The sequence below is a fragment of the Musa acuminata genome, chromosome BXJ1-4, assembly GCF_036884655.1.
Source record: "Musa acuminata AAA Group cultivar baxijiao chromosome BXJ1-4, Cavendish_Baxijiao_AAA, whole genome shotgun sequence".
NCBI classification, from domain to species: Eukaryota; Viridiplantae; Streptophyta; class Magnoliopsida; order Zingiberales; family Musaceae; genus Musa; species Musa acuminata.
The window spans coordinates 163,277-186,397 of NC_088330.1; the positions used below are offsets into that span (position 1 = coordinate 163,277).

General features: G+C 39.3%; 1 protein-coding gene across 13 annotated transcripts; it reads left to right on the top strand.

The window, feature by feature from the left end:
- Nucleotides 1-477: 477 nt before the first annotated feature.
- Nucleotides 478-23,012, top strand: LOC135639785 (uncharacterized). Of its 13 annotated transcripts, XM_065153727.1 has the most exons (20): nucleotides 492-701; nucleotides 3,167-3,352; nucleotides 4,044-4,103; nucleotides 7,279-7,356; nucleotides 7,463-7,496; nucleotides 10,393-10,455; nucleotides 10,540-10,850; nucleotides 10,925-10,979; nucleotides 11,078-11,331; nucleotides 11,422-11,485; nucleotides 12,595-12,794; nucleotides 12,882-12,948; nucleotides 13,173-13,429; nucleotides 14,039-14,486; nucleotides 14,595-14,695; nucleotides 14,780-14,823; nucleotides 16,548-16,728; nucleotides 20,434-20,578; nucleotides 22,302-22,420; nucleotides 22,513-23,012. In XM_065153727.1, exons 6-20 carry the CDS (start codon nucleotides 10,398-10,400, stop codon nucleotides 22,708-22,710), a joined length of 2,502 nt encoding a protein of 833 aa, XP_065009799.1. In that variant the 5' UTR covers nucleotides 492-701; nucleotides 3,167-3,352; nucleotides 4,044-4,103; nucleotides 7,279-7,356; nucleotides 7,463-7,496; nucleotides 10,393-10,397; the 3' UTR covers nucleotides 22,711-23,012. The 13 variants fall into 13 exon arrangements, 12 of the variants coding, with proteins under 12 accessions (XP_065009833.1, XP_065009781.1, XP_065009773.1 ...); XM_065153724.1 differs by lacking the exon at nucleotides 3,167-3,352; XM_065153719.1 differs by lacking the exons at nucleotides 492-701; nucleotides 3,167-3,352 and adding an exon at nucleotides 1,786-2,085.
- The last annotated feature ends 109 nt before the right edge of the window (nucleotides 23,013-23,121 follow it).

Genomic DNA, 23,121 nt, shown 5'->3' on the forward strand with positions numbered 1-23,121 from the left:
TAGGTAACAAAAATTTTCCTGTTCATGTTTTTCTTTCAAGCATTAATAGCATAATCATAATGTACCATATATTTGTTGATTTTTTATTAATAGCATAATGTACCATATAACTGTTGATTTTTTTTCTAGTTCACATGTCAACGATGGTCCTTTTTCTTATTTAATTTGGTTGGATCATACTTGGTGATAGTTTGAAAAATTAATCCTTTGTTAGAATATTTATGATTACTGCCTTCAGCTTCTGTAATTGGGTTGAGATTGTCAAGATTTTCTTTGTGGATTGCAATAGAAGTGATGATATTCTTGTGTTTGCTTTAGTTGAAAGGGTTATAAGATTGGAGTATAACTATCTTCCTTCAATGAGCGTGGGTGTAATATGCCCTCCCACATGCTAAAGAAGAGTTAGAATACATTTAGTTAGCATTGTCTTCCTTGTATATTGGCATTCTTGACATAGGAAGCTAATCGTTTTGCTTTGAGCAACATGCATATATGACCCTTATCGTTGAATGACCGGGTCACCCGTTCCCTAAACCCAGCGACTCTTTCTCCCGTGCGACGACTGCGGCGTTTCCTCGGCGATCGGCTGTCTTCCTCCCCATCGGCGAACAGCGGACGCAACGGCGGTGTCTTCCTCCGCTGAGTTCCTTTCGCTGCGGCGTTTTCCTCTCCATCGACGAAACAGCGTCTCCGCCCCCCCGGTATATCTCTCTTTCTTTTCCTCTTCCTCCTTCGCCGTTGCTGCCCCCCCTTCCCCGATCCCTCCTCTCTCCCCCTCCCTCTTCCACTGTCGCAGCTCCGCTCATTCCGCCGACACCTTCCTCCCCCTCCCTTCTCCTCCCTCTTTACCCTTTACCCCTCTCTCGCTGCTCCTCCCTTCGCCGGCACCATCCTCCCCTTCCCTTCTCCTCCCTCCTTCTTCTCCCTTCGTCGCGGTTCCTCCCCGATCCTCGACACCATCCTCCCCTCCCCTTCCCATCCGGGACCACTGCTCCTCCTCCCTCTTCCATCCCTTCCTCGCAGCGCCCTCCCACCACCACAAACACACACACACACACACACCCCCCCCCCCCCCCCCACCCACGGCGGTGCCCGTTCCTCCACCCTTACGCCGATAGAGTTGGTTGCTGATGATGAAAATCTCGATATTCTAGGTTATGGTATGCGATCTTGGCAATTGTTGTTTTTAATCTTGATAGAGTAGGTTATTTTTTATATTCTCTGATTCCTGGTAGAATGTTATAGTTATTGGGTTTGCTGATCATCTTCTTGACACCATCAATTTTAACTTCTGACATGTTTCTATTTTTTATAAAATATGTCTGATTTCTTTTTCTTTTTATTGCTCGTGTTTTCTGGAGGAATGGAAATTTATATAGTGTAGTTGGGCTAGTAGATAATCTTCTCTTTTGGTGAATAAATAATTTAGTGTAGTATTACTTATTGATAATTTGGTGAATAAATAATATGTTGTAAGTCCCTGTGGTAGCTCATAGTTCTTTTTAAAAGAACTAAAACTATTGGAAGTTTGTATATTAAAGGAACTATCTGATTTTTACTTAGGATTGTTGAAGCATCTGAACACATATTTTAACTTAACTACAGGTTTTGTAAACTAATTTTTGCAATTTTGGGTTTCATATTAAGTGTGTTTTTGCACATATGGCTAACCTACTTATACAGTATCATTGTCATATGAGTAAATTAAGGTATTTTACATTTGTTAGAGTGTTTTTAGACTGTTCTGGGTGACTTGATAAAGTGTGATTGGTCATTAAACACTAGAAGCAAGGCATTTAGTTCGATTGAACCAAATGAGAATACGGACAGCTTAAAAACCCGCCCCTTACCCAACCGCACAATGGACACCGCGGGCACCCCTGCCCTAAACCCAGCGACTCTTTCTCCCGAGCGACGACTACGGCATTTCCTCGGCGATCGGCTGTCTTCCTCCCCATCGGCGAACAGCGGAAGCAACGGCGGTGTCTTCCTCCGCTGAGTTCCTGTTGCTGCGGCGTTTTCCTCGGTGAACGGCGGCTGCCGCGTCTTCCTCTCCATCGGCGAAACAGCGTCTCCGCCCCCCCGGTATCTCTCTCTTTCTTTTCTTCCTCCTTCGCCGTTGCAGCCCCCCCCTTCCCCGATCCCTCCTCTCTCCCCCTCCCTCTTCCACTGTCGCAGCTCCGCTCCTTCCGCCGACACCTTCCTCCCCCTCCCTTCTCCTCCCTCTTTACCCTTTACCCCTCTCTCGCTGCTCCTCCCTTCCCCGACACCATCCTCCCCTTCCCTCCTTCTTCCCCCTTCTCCACGTTTCCTCCCCCTTCTCCGACACCATCCTCCCCTCCGGGACCACAGCTCTTCCTCCCTCTTCCATCCCTTCCTGGAAGCGCCCCCCCAAACCCAACACACCCCGCAACAGCCGCCCCCATCCCCCGCCCGCCACGCGCCTTCCCCGCCCGCCCCGCCCCCCCCCCCCCCCCCCCCCCCCCCCACCGGGGTCGTCCCCTTCCTCCCCCCATCCCCGATAGAGTTGGTTATTGCGATCTTGGCAATAGGTGTTTTTAATCTTGAGAGTAGGTTATTTTTTATATTCTCTAATTCCAGGTGGAATGTTAGTTAATGGGTTTGCTGATCATCTTTTTGACACCATCAATTTTAACTTCTCACATGTTTGTATTTTTTTATAAAATATGTCTGATTTCTTCTTCTTTTTATTGCTCGTGTTTTCTGGAGGAAAGGAAAGTTATAGGGCTATTGGATAATCTTCTCTTTTGGTGAATAAATAATTTAGTGTAGTATTGCTTATTGATAATTTGGTCAATAAATAATAAGTTGGAAGTCCCTGTGGTAGGTCATAGTTCTTTTTAACAGACCCTAAACCATAAACCCTAAACTAAACCCTAAACCCTAAACGGGTGTGTGCGTGGATAATGCGCTCGTTTGGGCCAATGCAGGGTTCGGGTCAGGCATCGGTCTTATTCAATTTTTATCATTTATCTCATTGTTTGATTATTTATTATTGCCAATGTTGTCTATGTCAATTATTTTAAATCTCAATTATTTTTTTATTTTAGTAATATTTATTTGGGCCCAAGCTGGGCTTCCTCGGACACTGGTGTGATTCAATTATAATTGGGTTAACCTGAGTCGAGTTATTTTGTATCTCTAGTTTGAACCAAATAAGATTCGGGACACCGCAATACCTCGCCCCTTACCGACCTCACAACAAAGTGCCCAGGCGTACCCGTGACCTAAACACAGCGACTCTCTCCCCAGCGGCGACTCTCTTTCTCCCCAACGGCGACTGCGGCGTTTCCTCGGCGAGTGGTTGTCTTCCCCTCCATCGGCAAACAGCGTAAGCAACGGCGGTGTCTTCCTCCGGGAAGTTCTTGGCTGCGGCGTTTTCCTGGTAGATTTTGTTTTGTGTGTGGATTAGTAGACAATATTCAATAGTAGCCAAATCGAATTCCTAGGTTCTTCCGATGATTCCTTTCACCCTCCGAAGATTCTATCTCCTATCCCGGATCCTCTCTCCACCACCTCATCTTCAATCTAGGTTATTTTGGATCCTCCAAGTAGCTCTTGGCGTTGCGACATTTTCCTTGGTGAATGGCATTTTCCTTAGTGAAACGACAACGACGACATCCCTTCCCCGATCCTCCTCCCTACTACCTCTTCCACCTTTTGTCGCAGCTCCTCTCCTGGTTTAGGGTATGATCAAGATGTATGCTGATAAGGTCATCACCAGAAGGAAGAGGCCCATCAAGCAGCACCTCAACGATGGCTCGATAAGGGTCATGTTGGACCATGTTGTCGAACGCCAAAAGGCTCGGTAGGGGACCCTATCGGACCTTTCTTGTTATCGCCAAGAAGTGGAAGACCAAAATCAGATTCTTTTTATGGAAGAAACTTCTCTTGATCGCCCTAGATTTTACCCTTAACCACTCTTGTATATAAGATTTTGGGTGTTTTTAATCTTTATATCTAGGCTTAGGGTTTTTTGTTTGGTTTTTTGTTCTGATTTTGATTTTGACTTGTTTTTGTAGGCATCAAGTGCCTGGCAAATCAGGTGTGGGTGATGATTTAGGTGCACACTATGTCTTGCGGTAAGCATCACGTCTTGAACTTGAGTGATTTTAGTTGTTCTTTGTTTTCTTCTCTTTAACAACTATATTGTATGGCTTTCTATTTCATGAGAAATTGGGTAACAACAATTTAATGGGACTTTTCAGAGTATGATGTAAATGGATCTTCAAATTTTCCACACTGTTACATATGATAGTATTAATTACTCATTTGGTTGCATACACTTGTTCACAAACATTGGTTTAGCAACAGTTCATCCTATAACCTGACTAGCATTAATTGTGTGGTCATTTTATGTTCCACTCATCGTCAGATAGTGGTGTAATGCTGGAATACTACCTGAAGGGTGCTAAATTTTAACAAAAGGATGTACTTATATATGATGTCTTAAATGCGAAGAAAATATGTGTTTGTCAATTTGTTGTTATATCATTCTATTTTCTAATTATCTAAGCACATTTATAGGTGGTGATGTTACAACTTCTACAAGGTCTTGTTCTTTCATGTTTTCCGTTTCCTTATTTGCTGGTAGTATTTTTTTTGTTATTAGAAGGTTTTGTACCATTTGTCAGAATTATTTACAAACTTATTCAATTAGTGCTACTTAAAGTTATCCTTATCTTAAATTGTAATACTTGTTTATTTTGTGAAAAAGAAGCAACACTATGCACATAACAATAGCAATAAAACTAATTGGACTGTATAGTCTCATGATTGTGTCTTTATCTCTTGAAATATTGCATAGTTCTCCACTTTCCTTTTGCTTATTCTATTTATGGATGCTCATGCCAACCCTAAATCTGTATTTGGGTATCACTACTATGGCCTTGTGCTTCATGTGGCTTTAGAAAATGGTCGAGTGTTGTGTTCTTTTCAATTCATTCTCTCTCTCTCTAAAATTGATGGAAGAATTAGATTGTGATGAAGTTGGGAATTAAGGTTTCACACCAGCCTCTTGCAAATTGCAAATGTGAGTTAGATTGACATGCAATGCTTGTTAACTATTTAGACAAAGAAGACTTGTAAGTGTGGTTGGTACAAGACAATCAAGGTTGTTTAGCTTTGACATGAAGGAGCTTTTGAGGGTCGACTAATCGATGATTTTTACATTCCTAAACTCACAAAATTAGATAAGTCTTTATTATCTTAAAAAACGTTGAAGTTGCAATCTTCTATGTGCATCAACATGCATTTGATGTAGATCATTATCTGCACATGTTAATTTATACCCATGGATATATATATCATATGCTTTATTTGACATGTAAAACCAAACAACAAGAAAAGTGATTAAACTCATAAGGTACTCTATGACATTTTTTAATTAAAAAATAAGGAGGTGGTACTTTCCCTAACTTTGTAGAAGAATAAGTAGTTTTGCTAATTTTTTTATCTAGTGAGGATTAATATTGTCGATGGTGCTAGGCGCTAAAACACCAAAGTGCTAAAATGCCCATGGCACTAGGTGCATACTTAAGTGAAATTAGACACTCCTAAATATTAAATTTAAAAGACATGATAAATTTAATCATTTCAAAACACTAGGAAGTGGTTGTGAGTTGCTATCAGTTGGGATGGGAAGAGGGAGGAGGTATGAGAGAGAGTTGTCAGTTGGGACGGGTGGTTGTCGGCTTATCGACTGGGAGGGGAAAAGGGGAAGAAGGACAAGGCATGAGAGAGGGTTTTCCTTGATGGTGCTCTTAGCCTCTCTCAACATATAGAGGAGCTCAGGGAGAGTCACCTAAAGCTTGTTCATGTGGGTTATCCTCTAGGACCATTCCTAGACCCGTGAGTTTCTTTATCCACTCAATCATCTTAAGGATATGGTTCTGAACCAGTGTCCTCTAAGTCATCCTGGTGCAGAAGAGACTTGCATATCTATATTGTTGAGGCCTTTCTTGCTCCCCAAACAATTTATGAAAATATAAGAGAATGGATTTGGTATTCACCTTTTTATGTTGTCTCTGTAACTCAGGAGTTATGAAGCTTTATGTAACACTGAGCAAGTGTGAAATCGTCTAAGACACGAGCCCCACGCCTGTCCTAAGCTTCTTACGCCCCCATTGTAGATTGATGATATCGCTGTGACTTTGTTCCTCCTTGCGTTCTTCGTCCTCTTCGGTTGCTGCCAGTGATTGCAAAAGGCGCTCAGGCGCTCGCCTAGGCGCTCGGGCGAGGCGAGGCGAGGCCCGAGCGCCTCGCTAATGTCCCCGGCGGCGCGCTTCAAACAGGCGCCGCCTAGGCGCTCGCCCGAGCCCAGGCGCTGGGCGCTTTGGGCGGGCGCCTGGGTAAACCAAGGCGACCGAACCAGAATTTTAGGTCTGGTTCGGCCCTGGTTCGGTTGTTAGTTGGTTCAATCGAACTAACAAAACTGATATAACCCCAACCCTAACCCAACACTAACTTTCTGCCGCTGCCATTCTCGTTCCCGATCGCGATCTAGTCGCTCGCTGCCGTTGCTCGTCGCTGTCGCTGCTCGCGCCTCCCGCGAGCCCTCCCGCGAGCCTTCCCGCTGCTCGCGCCTCCCTCGAGCCCTCCCGTTGCTCGCGCCTCCCGCGAGCCCTCTCGCCTCATGCGAGCCCTCCCGCGAGCCTTCCCGCTGCTCGCGCCTTCCACTCCCTTTCCCGCTGCCGCCGCCGCCGCTCGCCGCTGCTGCTGTTGCCGCCGCTCGCCGTTGCTGCTGTTGCCGCTGCTGCCGCCGCTCGCCGCCGCCGCTCGCCGCTACTTCCTCGTTTCTCCATCAGGCTCAGTATACTCTTAATATTAAGTTTATTTGAATTTTGAAATGATTAATTTTCTGTTAATAGATTAATAATATATTATTTTGATTTTAATGTTGTTAATTTTTATTTATTTAAAATTATTAATTATATTATATATTTTTACATTTTAGCGCCTCGCTTCGCTCGGGGGAGCGCCTAGCACCTCGGGCGTTTGTGGACCTTGGCGCCTAGCGCTTTTTAAATCACTGGTTGCTGCTGCTCGGCGTGTTGCTTGTTTGAGATCGTTGTAAGCTCTATGCCTCTTGTTGACACCGGTTTATAGGGTTTAAAAGGTTTACGACGTTTATATTTAAGGAAGTTACGGCTGAATATCTAGTTTTGTGGATCTCCACCTGAATTTTCTTGCAGACTATGTTCTTGTTTGAATTATTTATCATTGATTGTTATGCTTCCTGACTTAATTGTGACATAGGAGAAACTTTCGGAACAGAAATTGTGGCTTGCTTTGAAGTGGGAATATCATCCTTGAAAAATGCTTGAAAAAGAAAAGGTGTTTTTCTTGCGTTATCTGCATCAGATGTTTGGCCAATGAAAAGTCCAAATTTTGTCATGTATTCTGATTTTTTTTTGAACTATTGTTTTTGTTTTAATCCCAGATGGGACAAGCTACGTGGGAGAGATGATTAATCGGTTTGTTACATTACATTTTCGCAGATTATTTTCAATTTTGCTTTACTTTATATGTCTAGTTATAACCTTTGCTAAGCAGGCACCCTTCCTTACCGCCTCCTTTGTTATTCACTTGGTAATTTAGCAATAACAGTGTATGTTTGGAACATGTTTAAATACAAACCCTGAATGAATAGGAAATTGTCTCTTACAATCACTGTCTTGTTGAATGAAAGCGACTTGTGCCTCCATTACTGTGCAACTTTGATCTTAGTTTATTTTAGTTAAATATTTATTATATTAGGGAAGTAAATTATGATTTGGAACCTAGACCAAAAGGAGGTAAAAAGTGTTCTGTTCCTTGAAGATATTTAAGGAAGTTTCTTGATGCGAAAATTGATTATAATGAAAGGTCTATATACTGGTCATATCATAATAAGTAGAATCACCTTTTTTGTCTGATATGATAAATATATATTATTCATGCCTTCTCTCTTTCACGATTCTCAAGTTATTTTTACTTTACTAAAGACTGAAATCATTATGTGTCCTAAGTCTAAAATAATATTTTCTTTACAATGTATATGTGGCAGCTGTAACATAAATAGGACCAGTGACAAAAGCAGCTCGATCAAAATGTACTTGTTTGCATAATACATGTCATGTACTTGGAGATTCATTTTTGTTTTTCCCCCCTCTCTGGATTGTTGCTGTGAGAGATTTTTCTTTATTGTCCATCTCAGTCCGCTAGAAAAATACTTTCGAGAATAAATATAGTCTCCTATGCAAGTACCCCATTATCTATAAGGATATGTTGATATTCTAAATTGTACATTAGTTATTGTGATACATGTTTTACTTTTTCCATGTTTTAATGTTTCCCAAGTTTTGATCAGTTGTCATCCATTGGTGTCATGGTAAGGTTGCTAGTTTGCTACGAGTCATGGAAACCACCTCTTTGCTTGTGCATTCATTGACGCTCTCTAGACTTCCATTGGCGAGAACTTGTGCATTGGACCATTCTTTTTTGTTATATATTGCTGTAAAGTTGAAGCAGAACATGTGTTCTCCATCGATGTGTATTATGTTTTTATGCTAAAACAGAGTGCCACCAACCTATATGAGCCTTCTTTCGAACTTATTTTTACTGTGTTTTCTTCTAGTATGATTGAATTGAGAACTGTTTGTCTTTACCCAACCATGGCATGTCTTTTTCTGATGTCCCATTTCTTTTTTGTGCTTATTTAGCATAAGTTGGATCTGCTATGTTCTCCTTTGAGAATCAATGGACATATTGGGAATCTTCCATTTGACTGGTTTAAACTTGTGAAAAGTGTACATATTGAAGTTATTATTTACACATCTGAAAAGTGAATCATGCGATCCAGACCTAGCGAGTTGACTCAATCTCGAAAACGTAAATCTAATGGACTCGGGTTGACTCGTGAGTCGACTCGGTACAATCGGTTGATCGTCCGAGTCGACCTCGAGTTTACAGAGTCGACTCGATGTCTCTCTCTCTCTCTCTCTCTCTTTATATTATATATATATATATATATATATATATATATATATATATATATATATATATATATATATATATATAGGAGCCAGGGAAGCGGTTGTGGCGTGTACGAGTAGCCGGGGGGACGAGGGACGATCGACGAGGGAGCCCTAGGTTTTATTTATGCTACTGCTGCCAACATCGCCGGCCGAATCACCTCCTGTATGCCGCTGCCGCAAGCCGCGGTCTCCCGCTGCTGTTTTCGAAGGCTAAGTCGCCTCCTCTCGCCGGTACTGTTCTCTTCTCTCTTTCGTCCCTTATGCTACCGTCTCCTCCCCTCTTTCGTCTCTTCCTGTTCACTCCTCTCCTCCCCACTCCTGTGCTCTTCTCTCTTCGCCTCTCCTGTTTTATCCTCTCTTCCCTTCTCTTCTCCTCTCCTCTCTCCTCCCTCTCATGTGATCTCCTCGCTTCCTCTCTCTCCTGTTTTGTCGTCCCCTCCCTTCTCTAATGCTTGCTCAGTTATCCAGATTCGTATGTGGAGAGGAAGGTTTTAATTATACATAATGACCTTAGACAATTCTCTGCATTCAAATTTCCAATTCTTGTGTTGTATTGTTTTTTAATTAATTTTACAATCTTATAGTGGGAGTCAATAGGAGAAGCCTTGAGCATAATCTGTTTCTCTTTAACCTATGTCATTACCTGAACTTACCAAGGCACATGTATCTCTTGTGATTTATGCACAATTAAGATTGGAAGATGTTGATATCAAGGTTTAAAATCTCAACTCACTACCAGCTTCGGATTTTGCTGGAATGATGTGATTTTAGTATACTGAACATATATCAATCAACATGTATTGGCGGTATCACAAAAATATTAAAAATTCTGACTGGTATCAGGTCTCACGAGATGCTTGATCGAACTAGTAAAATATTGGCTGCTATGTGTTGACAGTTGATACTACCGGTATTTGAAGCATTTATTAATATAAATGAATTAGAGAGGCATACTATAAGGGAATATGGAAGTATACATATCATATATACTACTCATGAGCTGATTGGTAACATAAACTTATTTATCTATTTCCAGATATAATCAATGGTCCTCTTTTACCTCCAATTTAGGTTTCTTTATTTGTCTCTTTTTTCGCTCTTCTTTCTATTTATTCACCCCCTGCACCCGCGGAAGAAAAAGTATTCATTTATTTTTGTATGAGTACAACAATATTCTTGGTTTCTCAATCTTTGTTTAATGGGTTAGGGCTTGGCATATACTCATCTTACATTTGGTTGTGGCTTTATGATTGATAATTCGTTGTGTGGAATATAAGTTTTATCCCAATCAGTTCAAGAGTTTATGATATTATAAGAATTCCTTATGGTATGATTTGGGACTACCTTCATGCAGAAGCTATGTTTGATGAATTAGATCCTTCCGATGACATTTTTCATCACCCAGCTTCTTCCCCAGGTTATTGCTATGTCCAAACTTTTTTATTTGCTCAAAATTTTCTTGTTATTTTCAATGCTGAAGTGCTACTGTGGATCCTAGCAGACCGAAAATTGGGCAAATTCCTACCTAAAGCTCGTGCAAAACCTGTTAAGGTTACCTCCGCAGCCCCCAAAACTTCTGATGCTACCATGTATGCTCCTCCTCTCGAGCCTGTGGCTCCGGATGCTGATTCAAACCTTGAGATGGAGCGCCCCTATCTCCAACCTTGTGTTTCCAATTCCTATAGTGTGGCCTGTGACCACCATTCCGTGCAAGAATCTGTTGGGCAACTGAAGTCCACACTTGCAGAACCCGTAGAATATGAAGGTAAATATGTGGAGAATTTCCAGCAAAATCAAGGAAACATAGATCAGGTAAAGGTGAACCTTTTGTTAAGTTGTCACTTGCATGGTGGATAAATGCTATTAGTAAAACCTTATTGCTACAGGATGCGGATATGTTCTTTAGCTTGGATTTTCCTAATGGTCGCTTGAAGACGACTGGTAATCCTGATTATGTTATAACTTGGATTAACTTTTAAATATTAAGATTAATTTATTTTGACACCCTGCTCTTTAAGTGTAAATTTTCATGTCATTAGGACCTGTTGATAGCTTTAGGCCAAAAGCTAATTCACAACATGATGACAAAGAACTTGGACTCGAGGAGTCATTCTGTGCCTCATCCCTCTGCTCTGGCTGCAACCAAACAGGGGCTACTCACTCTGAAATAAATGCAGTTCAACAACCATTTCAGGCTGAACAATCAATCCTTTTAAAGACCTATGGAGATGGAGAATGTGTGCAAATTGGTGATATTGACGTGCGATCCAATATTGCAGAATCAAAGGAACAGGCAAGTTGCCTTTCAATGTCTGAGATGTAAGTTATTTGATTGTTCTCTATATAAGTTTGGGTTCTTATTAGCTTCTAAATGCTATATCAGGCATCAACAAAGCTTTCCAGCATGGACGCTCTTTACGACTTGTCTCATTCTAGTGGAGCCATTGGTAAGTAGGAGTTGCGAATTATTTTGACTAATTCCTTAGGGATATAGCAAGTTGAGGTAGGAAACACATGAAAATTTCTGGTTTTGATCGTATCTTATGATTGATCATATTTTTGTCTTTAAGAGGATATGAATTGGATCATGATTTTAAACTGTAATTATCATACTTTTCCAGAGCAAATATTTGCATCGAGTATGATGTGCAGTCGAATCATTTAGCTTCTCATATATAAATTGTGATGGATAATAATGATCCGTGCCATTATAATGTAAACTTTTTAGTTTCTCCTAAAAATTTCTTCATTAAGCCTCTTATTATTCTTGTAATGGAGTACAACATGAAGATTTAAGAGCAATGTCAAGGTTATGTATCTAAGTTTACATTTAGCATGTACAATTAGATTAACAGGACAGAACTTGCAGATAGCTAAGGGGTAATCTGAGAACATTGTTACAAGCATACCGATGTCCTACTTAACTAGAGCCTTCAATGTTACATGGTGTCCAAATCATGAAGGGTATCCGATACATTTGATCTGCAAACTCTAGTTATTATTTATGTTAGAGATTTATTGTGTGCTAGGTCTAGATTATGGTCGTAAAACTGTAGGTAAACCTTGTGCTTGTCATTGGAGAATGGGCCTCATGCTACTTGCATGATTGTCATAAAAGAAGAAAACAGGTCTTTCTGTTTCTGTTGAAATGGATTCCTCAACATCTAGGACCTATACATTAAAACATTGAGTTGTTCATGAATTGTCTGATCACTTGGGAGGTTCATGTCATGAAGAACAATTCTATAATGCAGAAACGAGGTGGTTCTAATGTTCGATCAATAAAATACTTAACTAGGTATGTTTTCTGTTCTGTTGAAGTTGAGTTCCCATTATTAAGTTAGCCTATGTTCAGGTTGCATTTATGTTCCTCAGTATGAACTCCATTATGATATTTTTGGTGTGCTATCTCTACTATCTACACGTTGCTAATTTCCAAAATCCTTTTCATGTACTCTTTTCATTGACTACATTTTCATTGAGTGGTGGCTGTAAACAGAAGGTTTTGACACAATGTGCCATAAACATGTCATGTTATTACCATATACTATTCTAGGTATGGAGGCAATTGTTGAGGACACAAACCTTGCAACTGCTTGCTCTGGATCAAATATTTTGTCATCCAAATTGAATGATACCCAACAACCTCTTCTTATAGCAAAAGATTTCGCAGCCTCAAAATCCACTGATGATGGACTTCAAGTCTCATTATCGGATGATGATTTGCAAGCTTTTCCAGAAAATCGACAGGAAGTGGTATTGAACGATTATTTTCCTTCAGTGCAAATCATAGTTTCAAGTTTACATTGTAGCTTATCTTTTGTGTGACCGGATTCATTTTAGGAGATGGCAATGCTTTCTGGCCTTGAATCACTTGATGAATTTTCTTTTCAGCACAATAGCACCACTGGTAAGTAGAGATGCAACAGATAGTTTTTCAACATATTCAATGTTTTTGAGAATTAGATATAAATCCAACCCATGCATGTTGAATAATATCATATTTTTTCTTGAACATAGTCCTATTTTTCATACAATTGTAGGCTTTGTTTGGCAACATGTTCTATTCCTTTCTCTTTTGTCTTTTAACGAATGCTTTGAGATGATTTGTTATCAACTTATTTTTCTTTCTAGATGTCAGACAAGTAGGCAAGTTCCAACCTAGAAACAAGTCACAACCAATAAAGGGAACTGCTAAATCTGTTTCTTTTATTCTTCCTGATGCTTCCATTACTGGTCCTCCTCCCATGGGATCCTTTTCTGAGATAACGAACCCTTCTTCTGTACAAGCGAAGATCGATATACCTGTGGACAATCCTTTGCATTCATCAATCATAACCTCAGACTGCAATGAAGGTGTTCAAATAGATCACCGAGAGGTGGGAGAAGAGGTAAACTTTGTTTCTTGTCCGCTTGTCTTTTATCAGCAGAACTTGTTATATGGATATTCTGTTTGCTATTATGATGCATTAGGGAATTCAGGCTGAAACTTTCAATACTAATTTTCTTCCAAGCCAGCCACAACTTTGTATGTAGCAATCCTCCTTGAAGTGGGATTATTGTTCAAATTTTGCTACTTTCTGGTCTGTATTGAATTTTCTCTTTTTTTCTTTATACTTCTGTTGAATCATAGAATTCAATCTGCTGGTTAATTTCATCTGATGCCCAGACTTGGATTAAGAGACATCACAAGCACTGGTTCTGCTGTTTGTAATAGTGTTATCGACACTGTCGCTTTTGATAAGGATCCTTCAACTGTAAAGACAGACTTCTTAGAGGATCATGCTTCTGTTAAATCAGACACTGACATTGACTCATTTGTTCCCTGATGACTTGGCCTTAGTGCAAACAGATTTTACTGAGACTTCTAACCTTAAGTTGTTGCCAATGACATTTAAACTTACTCTCAAGTAATTGGTAGTATCTCTTATCCTAGATTGATTATGCAAGGTAATTTTTATTTGATCACATCTTATGAGGTATGTCACCTTTATTCCCAGAATAGAGAAGAAATCAGACTTCCAAAGGGTTTGGAGGATATTCATACCGAGTCCCAATCCCAAATTGTTCAAAAACTTAAGCAGCGGATCCATGAAGGAAGGCCTACTTCAGAAAATGATGAAGATGATGATGCTCATAAACCATGTAGGAAACTGAGAAAGAGGATAGCCAAGTGCAGTACTGACCAAATTGAAGTTGGAAGCAATGATGAACGTGATATTGACAACTTTAATGTCTCTCAGATGGATAACAGCCAAAGTGATGATTGTCATAGGGATGAAGATATGCCTAGGCCAAAGAGGACCAAGAGAAAGTCAAAGAGGCAGACAAATGAAATCGAAAAACCCACTCGGAAGCGTAAGAAAGCCTTTGAAAAACCTGATTCTGTTGTAGAGAATTCACCTAAAAAGAAGTTTCCTCATGCCACAAGGCGAAGGAGAAGGCAAGGTAAATGAACTTGCAGTCTTACGTAATGTTATCATAAACTCATGCTGCACCTGTTGGAAGAAACTGAATGAACTTCAGTCGATAATTCATTATCTTTGAAATGTTTAGTGAACAAAGTTTTACTGCAAACACCTGAAGATGAGATTGACCCGAGACAGATTAGCATAAGAGACCTAATAATGCTTGCAGAAGCTAAGGAGCGTATAGCAGTATGTCTTTTTTGGCTGCTTGAATGTTATCACTTATAATTGGTATTGTTGTATGTTGATGTTATTTTGAATGTTATTCTGCAGAGTAAAGAAGCGGCGGCAACGAGTAAATTATTCTCAGGTCAGAGGTACGAAAAATATCTCACAGGGTTGCAAAATAGAATGTTTCACTTTGTGGGTTTTTAGATTATTTATATATTGGGATCTCGTGCCCCAGATCTCGGACGTCTAGAGGATATAAGCATACTCTCTTAGTCTCTTTTAAATCAGTAGCACTATGTATTTTGAAACCCTTCCTGGCGAGTGAATCATTTTCTGGCTGTATTATAGACGGTTTAATTGTCATGGAATAAATGAAATCTAAGATATATATCAATTTGACAACTATAAAAATGGACAGTGAATAAGCGTATTGTTGTCTGATATATGAGGTCTGTAATCAATTAGGCTTGAGTAATATGCAAATGCAGACAATACATTTCAGTCATAATCAGGTTTGCAACATAAAGGTTCAAAAACAGACAGAAAACTTTTGAAAATTCTCTTATCCACCAAATCATATTTTCTTAATCTAAATACTTTGACAGGTAGAAACTTATAGAAGTATTGCCGCTAGAAACATGATAGTGAGAGGAAGATACTTTGAAAGACGAAGTAAATTAGTTATTGACTCTAATGGCTTTGATAATGATGGATGAAGGGCCTCCTTAAAATAACGAGTGGTGGCAAGTAGAAGTGAGAAACATTTAGAAAAGTGCTTTTGACTTGGCCTTTAGCATGTCATTGTAGTAGGAGCCTTCCCTGAGATTGTGCCACAAATTAACTTGCTTAGATTTACCTTTGAATTTATGTTTGAAGATATGCAGTGGGGCATGCTTGGAGCTCTAATTGGAGCTTGTAATAGTACTGTGGTATATTAGTCTTTGTGATTGTTTATTCATGTGCATGAGTGGCACATACCTTTGTGGTTTTTCTCCTTGGTTGTTTGGGCATCTCTCTTTGTGGTTTTAGGATCCTCTATTTTTAGGCTTCAAAAAACCTGGACTTGCTCATGGATTTTCAAGTCAGAATGGTTGTACATATCTATGATCTGTACTAAATGTATAAATTGTGTGTATTTTCTGATGAAAATTTGTATACTTAAAAAGGATGTATATATAGGACTTATGCACCAGCTCAAAGTTTATGATAGTGACTATATGGAAAATTAAGTTAAGTTACACATGACACACTGTATTGAAGCTCATGTATAGTTGTGCACTATCTGACACCCATAGATTACCACAAGTAGCCTCTCACTGTGCAACAAAAGAGCATGAGAACAAACCTACACGTGAGAGGATGAGATATGGATGAAGAGGGGAAAATAATAGGGGCATGTTGATGCAAGTGAAGAGAAAACAAAGGTGAGTGCAAAAGAGAAGGAAGAGAGGTAAAGGGACAGTTATATATTTTTCTGCTCAGTTGAGGATCCTATTTTGTTAAAGATAAGCATAGTATATTTTTTATTATTATAGTTTCAATTGGTTTAAACATCAAAAGGTAATGTTCATGTATATTTTCTTTTGACAAACAGATGTTTATCATAGGGGCTGGTATGTAGTATTAAAGGAAAACATTTGAATATTTTTATAGTAGTTATTGATGAGAAGGGCTGTGATACAAACACCATGAAAACACAAGATGGAAATGAAATTTTTATGGAAAAGGTTAGTAACATCTATAATGGCTGGGCATATCTTTTTAAACATATATAGGTTAATGTCCATCTCATTATCCATCATCTTGTAAGAAGTTCTTCGTAAATGCCATATCTAAGTTCCATGATTTGATCAAAATTTTTATATAACAGTACTAGTTCTTTGTCCAATAATGAGGACATTCTTTTTGGAGAGGATCAAGAACTGAATCATTCAGGTGAAGAAGCAAATCAGAATGTGCAATCAACTCCCAAGAGATTGAATTACCATTCTTACATGAACCGGCCACAAACTAGTAGATGGTCAAAAGCAGAAACAAAGTTGTTCTACGAGGTACTTTGATCTTGTCACACCATGTTTCTTTTTAGTTTATATGTAATATATGAAAAAAGGAATGCTGCAGCACATGTTTCTTTGAACTTCCTAGTGACAAACCAGCTCAAGATTTCACCCAGTTGGCTTTCATTTCTCTAACCCGTGGCCTTTGTTTTTCTGCTTTTCTTTTGTTCAACTCTTAGTTCTTGTGTACTACCGTAGATTCTCATTTCATTCATTATGCACCAAGCAATCTGTTCTGAATATAGCATTCTGCCATCCAAATGGAGGGTTTAATTCCCCATTAAACCCTTTCTATTGCTGAAGTACATGACTGCATGCTTCTTTATGCCTTAGTGGCTCTGTCACAGTTAGCTCCTCTTTTGAAATTTGGAGGATGCTGGATACTGTTGTAGTGCAGTAAGTGAAACTTCATTTCATTTATCTTTTTCTTGGGTTTTGTATTTGTTTCTCCTTTCATCACATTGGCATGCATACTGTGTTGGCATGGCATAAGACCTCCATGCTAATGGCATGTACTGCAGCACGTAAAAGACAAATATGGCAACCGCTTCAATTACTACAGTTATTATATAGTGTAAAGCTTAAAGAATGCAATTTGTATTTTGCTTTTTCCAAAAATAAAGATATCAAAATATAAAATATAAGAAAAAGTAGGCAAAATGAAAATTTTGTGACCTTGATATATCTATGAAGTTCATAAGTAGAAAGAACATAGTTAAGGAACTAATTTCATGACTCTGTATGAGCTAATTTGTAATAAGCTCTAACATATGTTCTCTTTAACGCACAGCTTCATATCCTCTATTTACGTTCAACATGCAAGATTGTAGCTTTTGGTGACCCCATTGACTAGTTTTTCCTCTTCCCTCTCTGCTTTCTTCCTCCCCTCTGTCTCTATTTCTATCTTCTTTTCTTTTTTTTCCTTTCTCCTTTTTTTTGTTATTATTCTTTTGTTCCTCTTATCTGCCAGTCAAATTGGTCAATCATCCTCCATATCAAAGTTAGGCTTGTGTCTAATGGATTCATAGGCTGATCATTCTTTGTTCCTCTCATCTGCCGGTCAGACCTTGTGTTCAATGGATCCATAAGCTGGTCCGAATTAGGCGATTTATGTTCATATGTGTTTCTATATTATTTGAGTAGTTTGAAGTATATTATTTTTATGTTTTTTTCAAGAATTACATTAGAAGTACAATTTGAGTTAGAAAATGTATTACTTGAGAACAAATTAGCCTAGAGATTGAAAAAGGTGATTCTTTATCTACTTCAGTTAGGGTAGGACTTTCTTTAAAGGAACTACGAATTGCAAGTCTTAATAAATGAGGGGGTGAATGGGCTAAAAGGGGCATCATTAGTAAAGTCCCCACAAGTGCCCACATGGCATTGCTATGGAATAAGATAGCGAACCAGCCCTAGACACTTCCCTAAAGGCCCATCTAGTTATGTGCCACCCGAGTAGCTCTTGGGTGTCGTGTTGGCTAACACTCCACACCACTCTATGGAGCAAGAAATCTCCAAAATGGTTGCTTAATGGCTTGTTTCTAAGCAGTTTTGCCTTTGCGTGTCGACTGCACACAATCCGCACTTACAAGCCTAAAACGATCACAAAAGCCAACCAAAATAAGCCTACCAAGCCTATTGCAAGCCCCTGTGCAAAGCATAAACAAAATCAAAAGACATGGGTATACACAAGTATTTCATCAAACACCCTATTCACATATTTGTTCGTGACATTCTTTCCCACTTATTCTTTTAACATCCTCGTCGAAGCCTTTGCGGATGTTGCATCTCCTTACCTTTGCTGAATCTTCAATCTTCTACTCCAGTTGCAATGCATCTCTTGACTCCTAATTGCTCTCTGCTGTTGTTGTTGAGTAGACGAACTTTAATCGACCACGTTGTTTCAACTTGCCAACGACTCTAACTTGGTGTGGGGTCGATCAAGTTGTGTAGATCTTTGTTGGTTCGTGTAGATCCTATAGATAAAGGAAAAGACATTCCTTGTTATGCGATAATATCTTAAACGTCTCGCGCTACTTGAACTAGGTAGATGTTTGTTGGAACTTTAAAGTGTATCGCCTCGCAGACTTTGAAGCTTTTGAGGTCTTTTGCCCATTTGATTTCTCTTCTATTTAGTTGTCGCCTCCAAATAGGTTCGCATCACTTTTGTTTTCAATTGACATTTTGTTGGTAAATGAAGCGGATAGTCTACTCTCGGTAGAATCGATCACTACTGGTGAGAATTTGACAATTGTTGTCTTTTATTAAGTTTCTTTGAAGGGTCTTTGAACATGTGCATAGCTCCTCTGTTGGATAAATAAGGGAACTGAGGTATTCGGTTTTGCTCATTCTTTTAAGAGTTGAGAAGACAAAGGTTACTCGACTTTACTTCTCTCCTCGAGGGTTGTATTCCATGTATCGAGCTGGTTACTTGCCTTATTCTTTGCTCACACTTTTGAAGCATTAGAAATGTTTTCATTCCTTGCATTGAGTTGGCTACTATGATTTACCTTCTCATTGAATAGTTTGAGGATTGCGACACACACAGGAGAAGTTCCGCGAAGGACTTGATCATACAAAAATATGATTGGGAGCTACTGGGAGCCCCACATTGGTGAACAACACGATGACAAGAAGAGCTATGGATTCAAGGAGTGAATGTCATGGTACCACAGAGGTGGGTCTTCCGTGCGTGCATCGAATTTTGCATCAAATGAAAACTTTGATCATCACTATATGGGGGTTGTGTTCCATCGAGGGGGAATTATGAGTGCAAGTACTAGTGAGTCCCATCGGGGGACTTGATCACATAGAGGTATGATCGAAGGGGCTGGAGGGTTGGATTGCTTCAGAGCTCGTATTCGCTTAAGGGAGTTTGGTAAGTCAGGGGACAAGGTTGAGTAAGCGGACATTGCTATCAAGGATGCAATGGAGAACAGAATCAACACGAGCTCTGCAACATGATGGTGGGGCTTCCGCGGAGTCATTGATCATTTACTCTTATGGAGGGAGAGCACATGATCGTGGGAAGGGGCCAAGGAGGTGGAGACTATAAATGCAAACTCCAAATACCGAGACAATGTTGAAGGACAGAGTCCAAGGAACTTCGTAAGACCGCTGGGCTTCTCATCAAAATAGTTGAAAGTGGGGGACTTCGGGTCGATGCAGGAGTGCTCGACCAAGAAACGAGGAAGTTTGATAGGTTGTATCGTAGATAGTCGGTAGAATAATCATTACACAAACACATGTTATTTTCTAATTATTATATTAAGGAATTTAACCTCGAGGATGTTCGTGATATTTTAAAAACATTTGAGGGGAATTAAACAGATATTTAACCATTTGACAAGGGTATGTCAGAATATTTTTCCAGAATAAAAAATATAAAAAATTCAAAAAATAAAGATATGAATTATCGGAACTCAGAAGTCATTTTTGACTTGCTGTTTCCTCTGTACGAGTACTGAATAGCCGGTCCTAATTACTTGATCTAAGGGACCAGTGAATTCAGTGCCCACAGTGAGGGTAATTTGGTCTATGTAAAGTTTGCTTGATGTTCCTCAATATTGATCTTTTGTGCAAGAATGACAGGAAAATCGATTGGGTAGTTCTTTAATTTTTTGCTGAACTATTGGTGGTATGCTTTAATTCTATTAGGTGTTTCTGATCGAATATTCTGTGTGCTGATTGAATGTGTAGGCTATTCACCAATTTGGAACAGATTTTGCAATGATACAGCAGCTGTTCCCTAATCGCACACGCCATCAAGTGAAACTAAAATTCAAAATTGAAGAACGCAAACATCCTTCGCAAGTCCATGATGCTTTACTTCGTCCTTCCAAAGGTAAGAAATTGATTTTTTGCTGTTCCCAAAATTTTAAATTCTCTTAGTATGTGACTGACTTTTTGCTACTCACTCAAATTCTCTTAGCTTGATCTATCACCTGATGTTTAATTTAAGTTCTGGTTTTGCTATGAAGACAGATTTCTTCAATACTATAAAATGTTAGATTGATTGAAGCAATCTATTGTACTTATCTGAATGAGTATAAATTCTATTTGTTAAATAAGATCAGCAATTTGACATCAGAAAGCAGAAATCAGCTATCCAAGCTATTTGAGAAATTTGATGCAAAAAAGGAATGAATTGAAGAAGAATTTAATAAAAATGGGGAGAAAAGGAGTTGCTGGTAGAGAAGGAAAAAAAGAGAGGAATTCGGTGAAAAAAAGGGGAAAATGATGGGAAAGACACTGACATGGGTGGTAGGCCTACTGCTAGTAAACTCAATACCAGTAAAATACTGGGTAGTAGCCTGGTACGAAATTCAATTCGGTGAAGTTGCTTGTCTGTGTGTTGGTTTGTGGTTAAACCGATAAACACCCAACCAGTTCTGGCTTGTCCAAATGTCTTTGGGTCCTCCTTCCTCTGGAAAAGAGATGTAGAATGGAATAACAGAACTAAATGCTTGTAAATATTTGAGTTGCAGCATCTGCAACACAATGTCATGAGATGGCCTTTAAGTGGATGAGGAACCTTTTCTTCTATTTTTTTGACATCAGCACAACGGTAAGATCCTTCCTTTGTGATATAGATATTTGTGAGAGCCTCTTGCACTAGATTTTTCACCTTCATAATAAAATAATTAGTTCACCTGGGTTTTAAATCACTGTGTTGTATTTTTCAATTAATGTGCATCATGACCATCCAAAACTGTACCCTAGTGGTGGGGGTTCATGGCAGTCGTTTGAAGATAGCCCACACATTATGCAAGATACAGTTGAGATGTGATCATAAGTCTCACATATGCGTCATGATACATTTTTTTTTTTCTTTCAACAAAAGTATTCATCGTTAACCTTGACATATAAATTCCCCCTCTTTCATATTTGTGGTATTTTAGTTCTAGAATTACAGATAAATTGATGCTGTTGTCGGAGAAGATATGACTTAGCACCAGATACGGTGGTAGGATCCCTCACTCCCATGATTTTAGTCGAGTCAAAGAGCTAGAGAACATTAGAATTATTAAACACGATTTTTTTATGTTATTTGATCAGTAATTCTATCATTTAATTATTAACTCGAATGATATAATACTAGTAATAATTCAGATGTCTAGGAAGTTTTCAGGAGATTCAATTGATGTTTACTTGATCAGTAATTCTAATTTCATATTGCCACAACTAGCCACAAATATGTATGAGGAGGATGGAAGCTTGATCGAGGTAAAGAAACCATCAGAAATGTGCCTTTTGGAGGGCGTCAGATTGATATGTTGCACCTTATGTTTGATCAGTAGCCTGCTCTTTTATCCGAAACTGTGTGAGGCTTTGCAGTAGCTTCTTACTGATAGTCCTATGCCAGGTAGCTATTCTGCTATCATCATGTTCTTTAATTAATTTGGAAGCACGTTAAACATAAAGCGTGAAATGATTATATCTGTTTCATCAGGTTTATTTATTCATGTATTTTTGGAGATGTCACCATATACAAATAAATTAAGCCATTGTGAAAATGCATGTGAAATTTGATACACTTAATCCTGATTATTATTATTTTTTGGCAGATCGTACACACGTTATGCAAGTAATTAAGCAGCTCCAAATTAGGGCAAAGCCAACTTCCAACGGAGAGACAGATGGTGATCAGGTGAATCGATTGCAGGATGGCGTTGGTAAAAAGGAGGTATCCCTTGAACATTTCTCTCTAGAGATAAATCTGCTTGGTCACCCAGGATTCTAACGTGATTTATCGGAATCAATCTGTTGTCGAAGCAGGAAGAAACAAGCGGAGTCCAGAGTGACCAAGAGCAGCAGAGTGATTGTGAAGATGAAGTTGAGGGCCCTGAGGAGTTGGATGATTCGAAAGGTGAAGCCAATAGTCCCTCGAATTTTGATGAGCATCAGGGTCTGTTCGAGTGGGATGGTGCTACTTCCCCTCAAGACACAGAAAAAGACACTCGCTGGGAGATGTGAACCGTGGTTGGACCCCTATCCTGCCTCTGCCTGCCTGCCTTCCCACGGAGTATCAATTATGATTGATTAACGACTTCCTCTATTTTATTATCTTCTTGTATCATAATTTTATTTCTCTCGATGTTATCGTGTGTTGAGATTTGGGTTTCGTGATGTGTGAAGGGGACATTCGTAACTTTCCACGATAGCAAAATGTTTGCCTCTGGAGTTACTTTCCACGTGAAAGCTGGTTTGCGCTGCTTTTGCAGTGCCAGACGCTTGTTGGAAATTTAATCGAGATAGATACTCATTTCTCCTTGGAACTCCGTATGGATGCGTCTTATATTTGTTCAGAATCGAAATAAAGCACAAAAAAAAAAAAAAAAAAGAATCAACATGTTGTTCCTGCCGTCCCTTGTGGGATGATGATCG